Consider the following 18,761-nt stretch of genomic DNA (forward strand, 5'->3'; position numbering starts at 1 on the left):
CGAGGATGGAGGACGGGGAAGAAAGCAGGCCGTCAATGGGAAAGAATGTATACAGGATGGACGGCCGGCGGCCCCGATTTGGCGAAGGGGAGCGGGAGGGCGACGAGGGGCAGCAACGGTGAGGTCAAAAGGAGACGGATGATAATAATAATGAGACGAGTATGAAGTAGTATGGGGAAGGGGAGAGGAGGAGATGGGGAGCGAGTCAGCCAGCGCCCGAAGAGCACGGCGAACTAACGTATCATCGTATCGAGCAGCGGCCCAGGGCTAGCGGCCGTCGCGGAGCGAGCTGCGCGAGTCAGCGCGCAGGGAAGAAGCAAGCGCCGGCGCCGGCCCATGGGCGCGGCCATGGGTCCTGGCCCTGGAGCCTGGAGCTAAACTCTGGCCTAGGCCCGCTCCGGCTAGCACGCGCTCTAGCCCGGGGCCGCCCCTGGTCCGGCCGCAGAGAACGGCCTGGTGTGGTCTGGGTGGCGCCCGCCGCCGGCTGCCATAGGCGGCCGCTGGAGCTAGAACACGGCAGCCCGTGCGCCCGGCCGTGGGACGAACGAGCGACGGGCAAGCAGAGGGCGAACTTCCAGGCCCGCAGCTCCCGACTCCGCGCAACCCAGCAACTGCTCTGCTGGGTCGTGCTGCGACTCCCGACTCCCTGGTTCCGGTTGCAGGAGAAACAAGAGGCCTTTCCCGTCGTGCATGCGCTGTCAACGCTGCCTTTTTTTTATTTTATTTTTTTATCTCTCGCTACCAGAGTTAGGCACTAGTACTAGTGCCACAACGTACAGCGCACAGCTAACTTGTTCAGGATTCCAGGCCTCTCTGCAGCCCCTGAGCCTGAGGCGTCAGGACACCAAGATCTGCCTGCGACCACGACCAGGACGAGGGGTCAAAACGAGCATATGGCCGGCAAGCGCAGCGATTGGCAGTGGCGCGTTCTGACCTGTCTGGAGGGCAACTCCCCCGACCGCCGTCGCAGTGTCCAGAGAGAGCCGAGAGACGCAGAGCCACATCGTCGCCAGTGGCTCCCACCGGTGCCTCGAATGGGCTAACTGACCTGTGCCTCGTAGGATTACGCTGGACGGGGTGGTGAGCAGGAGCTTCCGTTTTTAGATAAGCCGGTCATGGATGGCGTGGACGGCGCGAGCACCCGCCGCTCGACGGCCCCCTCAAAAATTGGATCTGCACACGCTATGGCAGTCGGTACTCGGTAGGTTGGTTAGCGTGCACAGAGAAACTCCTCCGCCCCCCCCCCCCCCAACTCCAGCCTCCGTGGTACGCTGATATGCCCTGGCCCTCGGTTCCTCGGGTCAACCTCTCCTCCGGACCAGCATCTCCGGTTGAGTTTCATGAATCATCCTGGATCGGGCGCCGTGTCCACTCAGCGTTGCGCGGACTGGGATGTTGCATAGCGGTGAGGTGCTCCTCGTGCAGCTCTGGCACTGCAGAACGCCAGCATCCTCCCTGTTCGAGATGATTTATATGAATCCACCCATGTGCAGAGTTACATTGCTCCGTCTAATGTCTTGATTTGCACGAGAACCTTCTCAGCATAAATAATAATCATTCGCTGCCATCCTGCTCTCGAGATCTCGAAGCCAATGACGTTGTTCCTTGGATGACGGATCGCATTGTCGGACTTTCGCTCAGCTCCATCCTGCTTCTCGATGCTACCACGTAAATCCAGAAGATCGACGTACCATCCCTTTGGAGACATCCTGCTGTCCATCGTTATTAACACTCGTGCCCAAAGCCCCAAGACCAAGCAGTCTGCGCTGAGACCACTCTCCCGTAGTGGAAGCTCGGCAGTCACACAGGCCCCGGGAGTTCTGTCAATCTGGTTCTGAGCCCTGGAGCACCTATCGGGTGATCTCCCTGTGCAGCACGCTTATGCGGCAGTGACACCGGCAAACGTCCAAGGACACAGGACTACCGGCACTCGCGGTAATCGGGGATACATACTCCGCACAGACAATGATAGGCACTGATGGCTTGGTACCTGGCAGATATGCCCAAACACGTCCCGGCTGACAGAACGTCCAGAGGAGGTAAAGCGCCCGAGTAGTACAGGGTACATGGTTTGACAGCCTTCGTAAAATCGTCGATTTTATTCTTGGTCTCTCCATCAAAATTATCCACTTTCGTCGGATCTACCCGCACGGCACGGAGCAATTCACGACTAAGTTAAATGTGGCGGGTACGCCGTTGTGTTGATCTGCTAGCGCACCAAGTTTCTCTCTTTCTCCGTCTCGATGGTGCAGGGGCCGAAGCTCAAGCGGCCCGGCCCCCGGGCTCCAGAAGATAAAACGGCTAGCAAGCTAATAAGAAATAATGCTTTTTTCTTCTTTCTTTCTTTAGTGGCTTGATCATAATCCACTTGTTATCTCGCCATGGTCTCCCGCGGGCTCGGGAGATCTAAACGGTCGGAAGGCCACTGTGTGCACGCACCATCTTTCGTCTATTGTTCCCGGATGTAGGAAAATGGAATCTGAACGGATGGACCATAGCCCATGAATGGTCAGGAGCTTTCATCATCGCATCTGTGGCTTGCTTTTTAGAGCTATAGCCTGTACCTAAGGATGGTTTGCAGGAATTTGAAGCAGGTTCATCGGTAGAAGGAGACCAACGTGGCTACGTAGAGACGAGTTCCCGGACCCCGTGTGGGGATCGCACAACTGTCAAGACTGAGACAACCTTGTTGTTGTTCTGCTGGGTTTCTTTCTACTGTATGTACAAGCTCCAGGCATTGCTTATGATCTGGACCGCTGGAACTCAACCAATGAGTTTTGGGGCTGCGAGAAGATATCGTAGATACGCAGGATGCATCCTACCCGGTTCCGCTCATATATATATATATACAGATAGATAGATAGATAGATAGTGCGGAGTACCTAGCTAGGATGGAAAACCAATACTCTGACCTTCAACTAATTTCGGCCATGCGAGATCTTCCAAGGATAGGTGGTCTTTTCCATTGTCTAGACCTTTTATCAGGCGGATGCCGGATAGCTGCACAGACCGAGTCATGTCTAGCTAGCTAGGTTGGCCTCCAAAGTGTCAAAGCACTCTTTCTCGTATACTGACCTGATGTTACAGGCCAGGCCTCGTCTTTTTTTCTCATAGTGCTCCAGAGAAAAAGAAATATACGCAGATCGCGTTTGTCTCCCACCTCGGGTCTACCTGGGCAGGACCCTTAAAACTGCTGCATGGTTTGTTTTCGACTATCCTGTCTAGACTCAGCTCAGCGAGATGAAGAGAGAGAGAGCTCGGACAAGAACGGTTCCGCAGGCCGAATGAGCCGTCATTCTCGACCCCGCTTCTCTGCGTCCTGCACGACATCTCCAATCAGCACATCGAGATCGAAGGGATCGCGCATCGCCTTGCCCTGCTTTTCATCGCGGCCGTTGGAAATCATTCACTAACCCAAACGACCTTCCTAAGTTAGATCTTAAACCAGGGTTCGTGAGAGAGCCACGAGTGGGACGGTGGCAAAAATCTCCGAGCGAACATCTACTTTGTACAGCTGCTGCACCCTAAGCTTTTGACTGGACGATGTTTCTTCCGCCACCAACCTCCTAACCAACAGGCAAGGGCACGAACCCGCGGTGGCTGCGCCGATAGGTGAGATGTCCGGCGAGCTGAGCAGATCTAACGACCATCTTGCGGCGTAGATCCTCACTTGCTTCTCTTCTTCATTAGCTATCGAAAGTCGAGCTGGCCAGCACCAACTGAAATGTCGCTTGCTAACTCAGTACTCTGTGTCACGCATGATCGGTCGACTTTTTCCCCAGCCACGTGGAGCTAGGACGACGTAGCCCGCGATCGCAAACTCTCCCGATGTGACAGATCAAAAATTCAAGTGGAATCCTCGGGGAGAACAAGCCACTGTGAGGCTGCTGTGGCCCCCTTGTGCAGTACCAGGTAACCTTTTTTTCTCAACCATCCTGTTTATGAAAAGGGGGTAAATGGCCAAAATGGAGCATCAATTGCTCCGTCGCATGGAATGCGCGCCCCTTCTGGTATACACGAATGCCGTGTCAACCTGCGACATTATTATGAAAGCAGATGACCATCCCTAGATGATATTTCCTTATCCCTTGAGTGACAGGTCTACTGATATTTCTCCTTGTTGATGACCCGAGTACCGAAACCGGTGTTCCCGTCGCTCATTTCACATGGCTAGCCTCGATGAGCTCCAGAGAGGTGTGAAGTCACGGTGTTGCTATCCCTAACCACGCACTCACTGTGCTTACATCATATGTCATGTGCTCTTTCCTATCCATACATAGCATACCCCATCTGTCCGCGGCGCGACGATCGCGGGCATCCACTGACTATTTTCTGATATTCCAGAGTGGTGACGTAAGTGGAGGGTGTACCGTTTGCTCTTTTTGGTGTCATCTCCGTCCCTATCTTTTCTTTTTCGAGATGTGAGTCTGTGAGACCTCTAGATCTCTCTAGGACCTCGCCATCTCCAGAAAGAACATACCCACATTGCGTCAATTCTGGTTTTGAATGGTGTCTTGGTGTGATGTACCCCATATCACTACCGTGTATTATGGAGCACTGCACTTCCCACGATATACCTCGCAGCTGACCTGTCCAATGGTTCGGATAGTGTCATAGCACATGCCTTCTGCTTGGCAGGGATGGAAGAGCTTGCCCTTGCGTATGGAGTGCATACAGCACGGGCCTGGTTCCAGTTTCAAGGAAGAACCTCGTGGTATCGCGGCTGTGTGGGCTGTTGCATTCCATATCGCGTGTGCTGCAGACCACGCGTCTTCCTCTTTTACTCTTAGACTTTTCCGAGTCCGAGCGGTACCTGCATTCCTGCATGACTCACGCCTCTTGGGGTGCATGAGCTGTAAGTCTGATCATTGTTTCATTTCAAGAATGATAAGCGAGAATGATATGTCTTTTCTATTTTCGTTCCTTATTCAGAATGATCAGGCCGTGTTTGACTACTGCAGATGTACTATTGCGATATATTGCCCTTCACCGGTGATCTCTTTTCAGGAAATCAACTTTGGCTGTGGAGCTGCGGTTGAACAGCTAAAGTTCCATTTTCTCTACTGGTTGGAAACTTGCCCATACTTCCCCCGCTCTGGTCAAGAAGATTCTGTTGGCTGGATCGGATGATGTCGAGGACTTGAATGGCTGTTTATAAGCGTGTCAATGTGACAAATCAGCCCTTTCAACAAACGGTTTGCTTGGGATATCAGACAGGGCGGACACACATCTGACAAATAGCACGGAACTCATGTAACCTGTTTCTTCCGGCAAAGAGCTCGGATCCTCGATTGTGATACATTGCGCGTCTGCTTGTGATCTGGATCATTGGAAAATACAGACGATAACCTCATGATACGGCGCTTGATCCACTCCCTGCAGAGAAAGAAGAAAAGGGAGGAAAGAAACGCAGCAAGCTGCTTCTGCAAATTTAGATTCTTCCATAAACCCATTGTCATCCATGGTAGATTGACAAATAAGCTGGTAACCAACCAGCATCTGTCTTTCTGCTCGGAGCCGTGAGCAGTGAGTTGGTTAGGAAGCTTTATTTATGCTGCAGGCTAGAATTATTCGATCAATCGTGGAACTCTCGAGGTTCCTATGCCAGCAGTTTTTCCAGCTTCTGCTGTATATTTATATATTAAGCCTACTTCTAATATTAAGGTTTCCGTTCTATATTGCACTAGCTGTATTACAAGGCTTATATAACAGCTTCTTAAATTAATAGAAATAGAGCAACTTCTTAAATTAATTAATATTTAAGTATATTTCTTTGGTTTCTGAGATCGAACCTTGCGTCAAATGACGAATCCGAACCTCTTCGCCCTTTGGTTCTACTCCGTGAAAAATGTCTTTCGCTGATCTCTTATCAAGATAAGCCGCTGGTGGTCTAGTTGGTTTATGGCACCCGGCTGTAATTGATATTTGCCACCGGGTTGTCGCTGGTTCGACTCCAGCCCAGCGGATTTTTTTTTATATTTTAATATTATAAATTTTCCGATTTATGGCATTTGTTGCCTTCCCACAAACAACCAGGGCCTATGGCGCAACGGTAGCGCGTGTGACTCCAGATCACAAGGTTATCCGTTCAAATCGGGTTGGGCTCATTTTTTTGCCTTCTCCCCGTTTACCTCTGCCTGATAAGAAGAAGGGTGTACTCCCATAGAAAAAGATCATGTTTAATATACAGAAATAAAGATCTGCCATTCGCTCACGCTATATCCAATCCCTTGAAGGCACCCTTGCCTTCACAAAAAAAAACTCTACCAAACTTCTCTACACCTGAGGCTGTTCCGAATAAGGAACTATAAAGGAAAATGACTGTAACATGATAAAGCAATCCAATAAAAAGCTTCCTCCGCTGGGCTGGAGTCGAACCAGCGACAACCCGGTGGCAAATATCAATTACAGCCGGGTGCCATAAACCAACTAGACCACCAGCGGATAGATGGAATGGTAGAGCAGATTATAATCTTCCTGAAATTCCAAGAAGGCTCTTAGTGACGTGCCTCTATTTTCAGTTAGTATATTCTGCAAGCAAGGAGAAAGAGACAAGCATGGTCAAACTGTCCAAGATAGAAAACAACAGTCTAGGTGTGGCTAGGACTCGCTAACACAGTGTGAGCCCAACTACTATCTAAGCAGTACTCATAAAAGTAATTGTATATTGTTGAACTTTTGCAGAGATACTGATGGTGAATGAACGCCTATCTCGGATTGGGATATAATTTAATTGGGTTGAATACTAGTCTTTTTCTCTTCTTCTTCTTCGATGACATTTCATATATACTCCTAGTTCCATTCTAAAGGAGTCTATATTGCTTCCGAAATCCCCGCCTTCATACTTGCTGCATTACTATTTATATTACTGACAAACACATTAGAATTTCCGCTATGCTTGGAGGTCGAAGGGCGGGTCCCGAAAAGAAACTGTGGTTTGTAACGTTAAGCGCTGGATCTACCGTCTCATAGAGAAAGTGGATACTATCTGGAGAGAGAAGCAGCAGGAGAAAAGCACGAATTGGCTGCATCAGAGTTAAAGAGACATCTTGAGGATTGCTGATCATAGGCTGTTCAACATCAATCAACTGCCCAACTTCAGGCTCCAAAGGCATTGCTAGTTTTGTCACACTTGTGCCACAAGGTTTATGGTCGTCAGCTGGCAGATCAGATGTATCTTTGGCATTGTTAGGGTTGCAACACTGCCGATTTGCGTATCTTGACTCCCCAAACCTTTTCTACAACTGAACGGCGGCGCATGGAGTGGAAGTGTCCGCCGGAGATATATGCCCGGCGTCATACTGCGCAGGTCCCCATCCTGGTCCTGCACCTGCTTATGCCTTCGCCTGATCTCCACCTCGAACAGAGCCGCCGTCCCGCAACGCGCCTGTCGCGTCCTCCTTTATACTACTGGGGCCAGATATTATTGTATTAACTCCCACGGTAAGGGCAATGGGACATTGACAGAGTCCTGGTCTGGGAGCAGTTGCGCTTCTGTCTTAACGGACACATGTATTTTCCTTAGAGAGACGAAAAAGGAAAGTCCTATTCATTGGAAAGTGTATAAACAGAGCATATCTAGAATCGAATACGTTCATGGGCTCATAACTGATGTCACTTTAGATAGGCTGTTTCTAATAACCTCATCGCTGCTATAATGTCCACCCAACCTCTGGACTTTTTAATGGAGCGATATAAGGTTCGACCCTCGTCGGGACCACTTTTTGTCCAATCCGTCTTTTATATATTGCCCAAGTTCTGTCCCACTCCACTACTTAACAATTCATGATCGCAAGCCGAGAGAAATGCTGCCATTGTTATTCATGTAGGTATGTATGGATTAACTGGGACAGCAATATTCGCCATCCACAACCATCGAAGGACTGCTATACATGCAAGACTGTAGGGCCTGGTCCGCTTCTGAGAAGCCCCAGGGTTCCCAACTGAACTACAGGACCTGATCTTTGAAAGTGAGCCCCCTGTAGTGCTTTACTTGCTCCGCTGAAAATTTGCTTGATAAGGTAATTTTAGAATTCTACACCCCACCACACAGCCCAATAGTTAAGTACACATGACTTTGAAGCCACTGGAGTGTACCTGGGCACTATGATAGGTCACAGGCCATAGACAAAGCCAGCCCAGATCTCAATGTAGCAAAAGCGGCAAGCTAAGTGGCTTGGACATGGGGGGAGGGGGTGCTGAAAGATATGGCACAGTGCTGTATAGTGAGTTATATTTCCAAAATTACTGCGCTCGCTTGCTGTGACTATTAACACTTATAATCACAAATGGTTAAATTTGTGTACAAAAAAGAGTAGTAATAGTGTCGACATAGTTCATAGTAAAAATCTAAGTTAATGCTACCAGAAGCAATAAAGCAGAGAGACTGGAGTTCCAGAGTGAATTGATCAAAACTCGTTTGCAGTTAATCTGCCTTTATTTGTAGTCGCTAGCTCACTGTCTCTGTTCTTGCCTGGCATGAAATAAACATTATATTCATAGAGCCAAGACGCGAATAGAAAAAAATACATGAGAATCGACAGGGAGATTTGTAATGAATGGGCCCCAGAGCGAGACATAAACAGGAATGATGACAAAGTAAGGATAAGTTGAAAAAAACAAGGAGACAAAATACCAACAAGAATGTTTCAAGGGCCTTGTTGCTTATAAATGTTCTATCTTTTCCACTTTCGAGACACCAGAGTTTCTCGTACGGCGCACCCTCCCCTCCAGAAGCCCCTTGGCGATAATTTCGTCGAGGCTAGTACCCAGGAGATTGTACCCATCGACAATGAGCCCGGCTGCATCCTCGCGGTCTTTGCGAAACGCTAAGATCTCGTTCCCCTGCAGTGTCCTTGGTGGTAATGTCTGCAGCCATTCTTCCCAGGAATTGTCATTCTTCGACGAGCTCCAAGCCGAAATAGCCGCTTTGTACAGAGTTATTCATCAAGGAAGCAAGCTAGATGTTCAACAGTCCAGAAATTGTAGATGAAGCGCTTTGTCAGGGTTTCATAGGCGTGGAGGGGAGCTTCTGCTGTATGTTTTAGCGTGAAAATGTATTGCCTGGTGTCAAGGTCTATTTCATCAATATTCTTCCCTCACGCAAACCACTGGAACTACCAGAGGACTTCGAATTGGCAAGCTGTGAGCTCATGGCCGGCCCAGTGAGCGTAGTAGGTGATGCTGTGCACATTAGGCAGATCGGGATTGACCTGAAAACTCGGGTCTTCCTTACACTCATCGGTACCAACTCTGTATTCCCGAAGTGGGACATTGAGAGGTTCCATGAAAGCCCATTGTTTTGTAGAAAATATTACATGGGTCAGGGGAAGAGTGACAGTCACAATACTTGCGGACTTGTCGCCTTTAAGCAGGTGTTGGGGGTAACTCGGACACATTTCCGAGACATGGTGCCATTCGATTCCCGGAGAGTTGGATGCTCTTAAGTTCTGGGAAGAGAGGAATATGTTGAGGCAAAGCCTGTAGCAGATGTGAGAGCAAGGACGATGACCAAGAAAATTGAAGATACAACGGAGATATATTTATGCCCGAGCGACACTTCACAGACGACAGCCCGGTCGTGATTCATTGGTGTTGCAGTCCCAAAGCGACATCCTAAAATGGAAGTCAACTCTGAGAGTCGGCGACATAACTAATGTTGTCGGAAGCCATGCAGAAAGTGACAATGCTATTCAACTGAAACAAAGGATGGCCATCAGCTTGTCAGAGAGACACAGTTCACAAAAGGGATGATGAAGTGTGGCTGCGTTCCAAAACAACGCTCATTTAAGAGGCAATAAGAAGATAAAGATTTGTGTCAATCATCACCTTGCCTTCCGTCCCTTAGTATTTCGGCGTTTCGACAGAGAATAATCCATGGATTTTTATATTCCTGCAATCAACAAGTGAGGTAGAGAGATCCAAGGATTGGCTCCCTCCATATTCATAAGGCTGTACTTATCAAGTGTTTTGCTGGGTAATGTCGCCCTTATGGAAGCAGCGTGTCGTAAGTTGCAGTAAACCATCATTTGGAAACCGCTCCTGTGTGTGGCACCTAGATGTGCATACCCGAACAGCAATCGGTACATGTAGCTGGCGCCCGCCTGAGCATCTTGAACATCCTCCAAAGGCCTACACTGCAGTGGTTATAGTTCTCTTGAGTCTGTTAATTTTCCAGTCACAGGCCCTTTGCCCAGACTAACGGTGGGCATTGGGGTATTATACGTCAGCAGCTCAGTTTTGTATCCACTCCACAAAAATCGATATAGTCACCTTCAATGTGTTATCGACGCGACCTTGCAGCTCTCTGCGCAATATTGGCATTTATCTGGGCTCAGTGGACAGATATATTCTGTCTAGAAATACCCCATGATGCCCCCAAGATCATTTCGCACTACATCAGAAATCCGTTCGATAGACCTGAGAGACATATTTCCGTCGCTGACGCAGAGGGGGAAGATTCTGGCTTTCAAACTCAAGGGAAATACCCAATCGGCTGGTTTGTTCTTCCTGGAACCTTCGCAGCACTTAAAGATGCATCGCAGACGAACAACGCCAGAGTCGAAAGGCCAAAGACGAACGCATCCGTTGAAGTGGGGGGCTTTGGTGACGTGGTCTGTGGCTTGAAGATGTGCAGGCATATACTTGAGAAGGTCATACTGGAGAGGGAGGAGATCATTCAACCTCAGGTTTTGAAGACGGAATTATTTCTCTGCCACATTTCAATACAGAAGTTCGTGGAAATAGAAGCAGAACTTGACGGCGGATCTCGTTCAAGGAAACAACAATGCCTCCATCCCCGTGAGCAGCTCCAGGAGGAACTAAAGATGGTGTGTCTCAACTCGGGGTATTCTGATCTCCATGCATGCTCGAGTTTGCGAAATTTCGAGGATCTCCATGCTGTTCAAAGACTCGAAGTACATCAACAGAGAATACGCAGGTCTGACGTTTCTTTAAAAAGCCCTTTCGACCCGCAAAAAGAAGATATCAAAGCCTCTCCCGATAAAGGTATCTACCACCAGCAACAGGCATGTGAGGATACAGTTTGTCCAGTGTTAGGCCTGGAAAGGATTTGTGCCCCAAGCAACAAGTATCCTAACGAAGAGACGAAGGCTATGTGCAAAACGTGTTATCCAAAGAAGGATAATGCCCTTATCCGTGCTCATTGCGTAAGAAGAAGGCAACAAGAAGCGAGGGCGTTTTACGTCCTCTGCGCACTGTTAGTCGCTGCTATCGCTACAGCTGTGTTCCTGGTTTTACTGCGCAACATTCGAAAGAGAGCGAGGGAAAGGCAGAGCATCGCTCTGGACAAGCAAATAAAAAGAACTCCAGTTAAACACGGTAGCGCTTCTGGACCATCTGCATTGGCGGGTTTGAACTTCAAAATCGTCTCTCTTCTTCGACGTCTGTTCTCCAAGCCAAAAAGAGAAACGGCAGATGAAGCACCTGATAACGTCTTTGACGACACAGAAAGTTCTTCACCTAAGATCTTTACACTTCAGCAGAGATGGAATGGACTTGGACTTTTTACTAAAGGGCCCCGCAAGAGGTTACAGGACGTATTCGACCTCGAGTCACTGAAGTCCACTCAAGGTACACTAAGTGATGGCGTGGAAAGAGTTCCCGTGCTTCCGAGAGCCAGAAGCAACAGCGTGGAGCACTCATTTTCAGAGATAAATACCCGACCTGTACTGAGAGAACAATACACAGATGAGATTCGGCTTTCCAATGGACCTTTCGCGACGATCCATACAACTCAGACCACTCAGCGAGCAGGAATCATCCCAGAAACCAGTCGTAGCATCCAGTAGGCTGGCTTGCGATTTGGAGAATCGAATTTGTAAGATAAGACTACATGCTAGCTCTTAATCGTCACAAATACCTGTTAAAATAAAATGAGTAACCGCTAAGTTCGAGTCCATTGGTACAATACTCAAGGTTCAACCACCAAAGATTCGATAGAATTAATAAAAAATATTTCATCTTCATTCACTGCTGCATAAGAAGTTGTCGATATAGTATGAGACTGAAAGCATAGGTGGGGTTTTCGTAGCATCCCTCCCGCCTGCTAGCATATGGTGCTGGTGGGCGGGTGTGAGCTTCTTTGGTCATTGTTTTACTTTCGGTTTGTTTGTTGATGCTTTGCTGTTTGTTCCTTCTGAGGAGTGCTTTTCATTCACCAGGTAGACATGGCGTTGGTGCCGGTACGCGTTGTTGATAGTCCTTTTGATTTCCACAACTTTAGAATATTAAGAAGAAATGATTGTTTCCGGACAGAATTAACAGTCCTAATAGTCTGCTACAAGCTTTCTGCTGTCAGAAATTCTGTCTATTTATGCAGAGTACAGTGGAGTATTGTGGTCCTGGAATCTCATCTTGTTAGAGCAACATTTTTGAAATTGAAAAATGGACACTTCATTTTAATTACATATAACAATAAAACCCAATCCAGTACATCCATGCCTCCGTCAGCGCCTGCCTGTATAACCAGGTATTTACATCCTCATCCCAAGTCACAGATCCGCCGTCCGTTCCTCACTTCCCTTAATCCAAGAGTCAAGCTTCGCCTGGTCGCGCACCCTGAAGCCGACCTTGAACTGCTTCGGATCCAGCGTCAGACTGGTCTTGGTGGCGTTGCACTCCAGGCAGTCGAGGATCGGGTCATCCGCACGGTCCTTTGCGGGGACGATCTCGAACGCGCTGATCAGGCGCAGGAAGGCAGTGTAGAGCTCGCGGTTGGCGAGGTGCGAGCCAACGCACATGCGGCTGCCGGCGCCGTAGGCGTAGTGAGGGGTTCCTGCACCGTCTGGCACGTCCATGTAGCGGTCCGGGTTGAAGGTGAAGGGGTCCTTGAAGTGCTCCTCGTCGTAGTCGGCGGCGTAGGCGTTCTGTCAGATGGCAGTTAGAATATTGAATAGGCGCGGACTAGTTCGAGATGTAAACGTCTGTACATACCATGAAGAAAGTCGTTCCAGCGGGAATGACTGCATTCTTCCAGGGAATGTCTTTGGTGCTGACGCGGGGAAGGCAAATAGGGATGACGGTCCAGAAGCGGAGAACCTCCTTGACAAGAGCAGTGATGTACGGGACCTTCTCTTCAACGAGGCATCTTTCCCACGCATCCCCATTGGGATACACCTTCATGATCTCATCGTAGGCGCGCTTTTGGATCTCCTGGCCGTGCGGGCTGGAAAGGTAGGCGATTCCCATGATCAGATTTCCAGGTACTGTGTCGAGACCCGCGGAGACCATGGTGAGACAGATAGACTTGATCTCGGCTGGCGTATACGTTAGCTTTTCGGTACTCCTAGAAATTGGACGACCTTTGCATACTCACCTTCGTTAAGCTTTGCTTCAGGATCCTTCAGAATATTCCCGGTGATACATGGCTTGTCTGTTCCCTTGGCAATCCGTTCCTTTAGCATGTCAAGCAGGTGAGAGAGATATGCGTCCCTTCGCTCCCGGAACTCCTTTGCCTTCTGGTTTCTGCTAGGCCAGATCCGGAGCAGCGGGATATAATCCTGCCAGTTGTTGCTGGTACTCCGGAAGTTGCTGATCTCACGCTCAACATAGGTTATCTCCTTCAGTAGCTTATCCTCGATGTTTCCGTCAATTCGAATGCCGTAGTTGAGCGTCAAGCTGGTGTTCAGGGCAAACCGCTGGAAGTATGGGTTTGGGTCGATATCGACAGAGCCACCCTTGCTGTCATCTAGCAACTCCTTGATGCTGACTGTCGATTCGAGGTCGAGGATGGGCATGTACGACTGCACAGCAGGTCGATTGAGTGCGGTAGCGGCAGCCTTGCGCCGTCTCTTGCATGACTCATCCCATGGGGAGGTTCCGATAGTAAATCCCTGGGAGCTGGAAACCACGGTATGAAAAGTGTGCAGGGTCGGGCGAGAGATGAGGGAAGACTGGTTGTTGATCCAGAAGTACTTCACGGATGAGAATGAATTCGCGAAGACAATTCTCTGTGAAGAAAAAAAAAAGATTCCTCATCAGCTTCTTAACTTATTGGTTTATTTCTTGTCGATAATGCACAACTACCGTACCCTATTTCCCAGCCGAACCTGAAACACATCGCCGTACTGCTTGACCCATTCTCGGGCCTTGCGCGCATGCTCGTCACCCAATTGAAGTAAGTTACCAAAGATTGGAACCCCAGGAATCTCAGGCAGATTTTTGATCTTGGGAATGTCCGTTTGATTGAGCCATCTGATCAGGAAGAACGCGACAGTGATCGCCGCGATCACTATCTCTTGAGGGCCCATTCCGGGCTATATTATACGGAGACCAAGAGAAGAACAACAGGGGAGGAAAGGGAATTCAAGAGGTATGTCGGAATAATAATCTCCTAGGGTTTGAAAATAGCCCAACCCGCGCAAGGCGTGCATCTTATATGGAAGCAAGTGGAGTGTAAGACTACAGTACTCGAACACACTGCGGAAAGTACGAAGGATTTTTTGCAGATCGGCTATCCATGGCCCTTGCGTTTTGCCTTCAATTCGACTCGTACCTTGGTATTGCACGGCATTCACTGTGCAGGGCGTATCGGTCGAAAAGCCGTAAGGAAGAGCTGGAAGAGCAATCATCTTACTACTGGTTGGCCGGCGACATATTCCGCCCTTCGAGGATGGAGCAGATCGACAGGGTTGCCGAAATCCCGCCGCTCAGAACGGATCGTTACAGATGCAGAGCATGTGCTCCGTACATGTGCCTAGTAGTATGGCACTTTGTGCTTTGCGGAGCACAGCAGCTAGCGGCTGACCGTTGACGACGGGATCGTCGGGAAGCGGGGTTTGGCGCAGAGACCGTTGGGAGACGACTCCGCTCTAGCTTTACCGTCTTCACTGACCGCGGGAAGAGTGCGGAATTATTTCGTGTCTCCACTAGGCAGTTTTGACGCAGTGCTTGGAGATGCAACCGGGCTTCGGGAGGTTGGAGACGTGCAACGGGCCCAAGGCCAGAAGATCATCTGGCGACCACATTTTCTCCTAGACAAGTACATACCAATGTGTATGACCGTCTCACAGACACACATGGATTGAAAAAAGCATTACTCTAATCCTCAAAGTTGATATGATGGCTACCTGTGCTAAAAGATGCCGTTATTTCTTCTAGGAAGGGATAGTGTTATCTATAGGCGCAGGGCTCATCTGTGAAAGCTTTAGAAGCATTAGTTTGGAACTACCACGAATGGAGAAGCCTCCGTTTCTGTTAGCATTCCTCCGGTGAGATTTTTACCAGCTAAAAGTAAGTACTTCAGTTCTACGGAAAAGCGTTCACCTTGCAACAGTATCCAATCCAGAAGGCAAGCCGGTAAAAACTGCTCTTATGAACATACATCTCAACTTCCGTAGGGGCAATTCAAGGACAAAACGCGAGTCCTTTGATGTCTTTTCCGCATTTTGCGCTCGAGCCTAGTTGCCTTAAAAAATGTATACGCTACGAGCAGGTTATCTCTCCTGGTCGACCAGGCGTGAATATTCCAATGGAACAGTTCCGTTTGGATATCAAAGAGGACATTTTCCTCTTCCGGGGCCCGTAGCACCTTTAAGCAGCCCATCACCAAGTGCACAATAATTCTGCAGCTGCCACTATGTTAGGTGGGGTTTTGCCATCCAGAGTGCGAAGTATCTTTCCAATATAAAAACTGTTATATTGCATACGTAAGGTACTAAACCTACCAGATATTGGAAGTCTTTAAATCCTGATATTCCCTGGCCTGTACTATAGCCCCTTGAGAAATTAACGTAAATAACATCGAAACATCCATATAGTACACCTAACGCAGCCACTTTAGGTTTGTTATCAATTGTATGACTACAGAAAGCACGGATGCATGTACAATACGGAGAAAATGGTCTGGATCGTATCACAATGCACCGTCCAAAGCACGAAATCTTCCTAGAATCGTAAAGGCCGCCAATTGAAAAAGCGGATACGAGCGCCCAGACCTTTGAAATGACAAGGGGTCCTTTTTTTTGGCCTTGAAATTAAAACTAACAGCCTAATAGGCCACCGTCTCGTTCTTCAACCAGGTCCATGGGAGTCTTTTCTGGAACAATCTGGGAAAAAAAAAGAGTTTGACGACAAGGGGGCTTGCAATTCTCATGGATAAGTACTTCTATATAGCTGCAATTACTTTTGCGATGAGTATGCCATGACCTACCCCACACTCCGTTCTTCTCTCCGGCTAACCCGCACTACTCGCAGCCTAGAACGTCACTGGTAGTCAACGATCGGTGATCATGCACATAAGGTCTCCGATTATGAACGCATTGTTACGTTATGTTGCGTACATTACTAATGACAACCTTGGAAGTTGAGTCGCAACATGCATTTTAATAAGCAATCTCTCGCGCGAGCACCTACCAACCTGTCACCCGAGGTACCTGGATACCTACCAGACAGTTAACTGGTACCTAGGGCCGGGGGGGGGGGGGGGGTCGGGTACGGAGTCCTCCCCGGCTATCTACTGCCGAAACCCCAAAAGGTGGAGAGCCGAGGGCGGGGAAAACCATATACTCCGCATAGGATAGCGCTGCGAGTGTACACTCAGAAATACAACCCTGGTTTTCATCTGCTTTGTTAATTATCTGTTTTAATCACCTGAGTAAGTCATTGATCGATAGAGAGGCTTTTCTGTTTTGAATTCGGACCCAATGGTTTTCAAACCGCCGGAGTGGTTGCCAGACTTCCGTTTGGAGTCGATCCCCGATAGTATTCCTATCAGTGAGTTCATTCTGGACGAGAAGTACGGTCGATCGCCCCTCGATAAGTCAAGAAAGCCGTTCGTCTGCGGTATCACAGGACGCGGATACACCGCTGCCGAGGTAAAGCTCCGAGTCGACTACCTGGCGAGAGCGCTAGCACGGGAGCTGAGTTGGGAGCCCAACAAAGGATCAGAGTGGGACAAAGTCGTTGCGATATTTTCGTTAAACACTGTAAGGATGAACATTGATGAAAGGCCGGCAATAGAAAATAGCATGAAGTTGATAATGTCTAACGAACCTTTCTTCCATTCTATTAGATCGATACTCTACCACTTTACTGGTCGATACACAGACTCTCTGGAGTCGCCTCTCCCGCAAATGCATCATACTCCGCACCTGAACTCACGCATCAACTCCTGTCATCTAAAGCAAAAGCTCTCGTTACTTGCCGTCCACTGCTCAAAACAGCTCTAGAAGCTGCCAGAAAATGCGGGATACCAGAGAACCGGATTTACCTGTTCGAAACAGCCCTTGATAATGACGGAGCCTCCGTGAAGCAACAAGGATTTAAGACTATAAATGCTTTGATCGAGGAAGGCTCGAGGCTCGGTCCTCTCGAGCCCCTAAAATGGGAAAAAGGGCAGGGTGCAAGACAGTGCGCGTTCCTGTGCTATTCAAGCGGAACGTCAGGATTGCCGGTCAGTCAGGTCCGAATTTTTCAGAAGTGGCAGTTGCTCAACGATACGAGAGTAACAGAAAGGCGTCATGATATCCCACGTCAACGTGATTTCTCATGTGCTCATGGTAGCCACGTTCGAGAGCCCGACGCGAAGCAAAGATCAACACGACGCTGTTCTCGGTCTCCTGCCTCAGAGTCACATTTACGGATTGGTAGTTATTTGCCATGACGGAGTGTACAGAGGCGACTCGACTATTGTTCTTCCGAAGTTCGAGCTGTTGACACTGTTGGAGTCTATCCAAAGGTTCAGAATCAATGTCTTGATCCTGGTATGTATCTGTCAATGCAGCAGGTGTCCTGACTCTCATTATCGTTGGATTATCTTCACATCTCACTGTATACGGACATACTGATTTTCGTGACTAGGTTCCTCCAACAATTATTGTCATGACAAACAACAAGACAGTCCTAGACAAATATGACCTGAGCAGCGTGAGAGAGATATACAGTGGCGCAGCACCGCTTGGTCCTGAAACAGCAAGTCAGCTTCAGGAGCAACATCCTTCCTGGACGATTAGAGGAATATACGGTAAGTTGGTGACTGTCGCATCTATCAGGGCTAGCCGAGAATACGTGCTGATGTTGCCTTCCTCATGGACAGGACTCACTGAAACGACGGCAGTGATCTCGCACACGAGTATAAAAGATGTGTGGTATGGCTCTTGTGGTTCACTGCTTCCAGGATACGAAGCGCGACTCATTTCTCCCGATGGCACCGAAATCCAGGAATATGACACACCTGGGGAACTGGTCGTACGGGCGCCGACGATAGTCCTGGGCTATCTGAACAATCAAAAAGCAAACGAGGAAGCGTTCCTGAACGGCTGGCTAAGGACCGGAGACGAAGCTGTCATTAGGAAGAGTCCCAACGGCTTTGAGCATGTGTTCGTTGTAGACCGGATCAAGGAGCTGATCAAAGTGAAGGTATGGTAGCAAGCCATGCAAATACGGGAGCTTCATATGCTGACTCGTCCTAGGGCCATCAAGTTGCGCCTGCAGAGCTTGAAGCTCATCTTCTGACGCATCCTGCGGTGGCGGACGTGGCTGTTGTTCCTGTACCTGACGACGCTGCAGGGGAGGTCCCCAAAGCATTCGTGGTCAAGAAGTTACCGTCAGACGACAACGGTGAAGACCTGGCCAGAGACATCCAAGCTTACGTCGAGAAGCACAAAGCAAGATATAAATGGCTGAAAGGGGGTGTCGAGTTCCTCGAACTCATTCCGAAGAGTCCAAGTGGAAAGATCCTCAGAAGACTACTGAGAGACCGAGAGAGGGAGGCCAGAAGGAAAGCTGCTGCCAAACTATAA

General features: G+C 48.9%; 3 protein-coding genes and 3 non-coding genes across 6 annotated transcripts; 4 read left to right on the forward strand and 2 right to left on the reverse strand.

The window, feature by feature from the left end:
- Positions 1 to 56: 56 nt before the first annotated feature.
- VTN00DRAFT_9696 (uncharacterized protein) lies at positions 57 to 3,436 on the forward strand (the record flags this gene model as incomplete). Its single annotated transcript, XM_069436679.1, has 5 exons — positions 57 to 118; positions 266 to 697; positions 800 to 1,025; positions 1,062 to 1,201; positions 3,280 to 3,436. 5 exons carry the CDS (start codon positions 57 to 59, stop codon positions 3,434 to 3,436), a joined length of 1,017 nt encoding a protein of 338 aa, XP_069284295.1.
- A 2,443-nt stretch (positions 3,437 to 5,879) lies between these two features.
- VTN00DRAFT_t179 lies at positions 5,880 to 5,966 on the forward strand. Its single transcript has one exon. It is a non-coding gene; the product is annotated as a tRNA-Tyr (tRNA).
- Positions 5,967 to 6,035: 69 nt separating this feature from the next.
- VTN00DRAFT_t180 lies at positions 6,036 to 6,107 on the forward strand. Its single transcript has one exon. It is a non-coding gene; the product is annotated as a tRNA-Trp (tRNA).
- A 250-nt stretch (positions 6,108 to 6,357) lies between these two features.
- Positions 6,358 to 6,444, reverse strand: VTN00DRAFT_t189. Its single transcript has one exon. It is a non-coding gene; the product is annotated as a tRNA-Tyr (tRNA).
- A 6,068-nt stretch (positions 6,445 to 12,512) lies between these two features.
- Positions 12,513 to 14,270, reverse strand: VTN00DRAFT_9697 (uncharacterized protein; the record flags this gene model as incomplete). Its single annotated transcript, XM_069436680.1, has 4 exons — positions 12,513 to 12,887; positions 12,955 to 13,277; positions 13,337 to 13,970; positions 14,052 to 14,270. 4 exons carry the CDS (start codon positions 14,268 to 14,270, stop codon positions 12,513 to 12,515), a joined length of 1,551 nt encoding a protein of 516 aa, XP_069284296.1.
- Positions 14,271 to 16,664: 2,394 nt separating this feature from the next.
- On the forward strand, positions 16,665 to 18,761 carry VTN00DRAFT_9698 (uncharacterized protein; the record flags this gene model as incomplete). Its single annotated transcript, XM_069436681.1, has 6 exons — positions 16,665 to 16,946; positions 17,033 to 17,413; positions 17,472 to 17,723; positions 17,821 to 17,983; positions 18,056 to 18,378; positions 18,432 to 18,761. The coding sequence occupies 6 exons, from the start codon at positions 16,665 to 16,667 to the stop codon at positions 18,759 to 18,761; spliced, it is 1,731 nt and encodes a 576-aa protein (XP_069284297.1).

The sequence above is a fragment of the Thermoascus crustaceus genome, assembly GCF_041956765.1.
Source record: "Thermoascus crustaceus strain CBS 181.67 unplaced genomic scaffold VTN00scaffold_8, whole genome shotgun sequence".
In the NCBI taxonomy this organism is placed as follows: domain Eukaryota; kingdom Fungi; phylum Ascomycota; class Eurotiomycetes; order Eurotiales; family Thermoascaceae; genus Thermoascus; species Thermoascus crustaceus.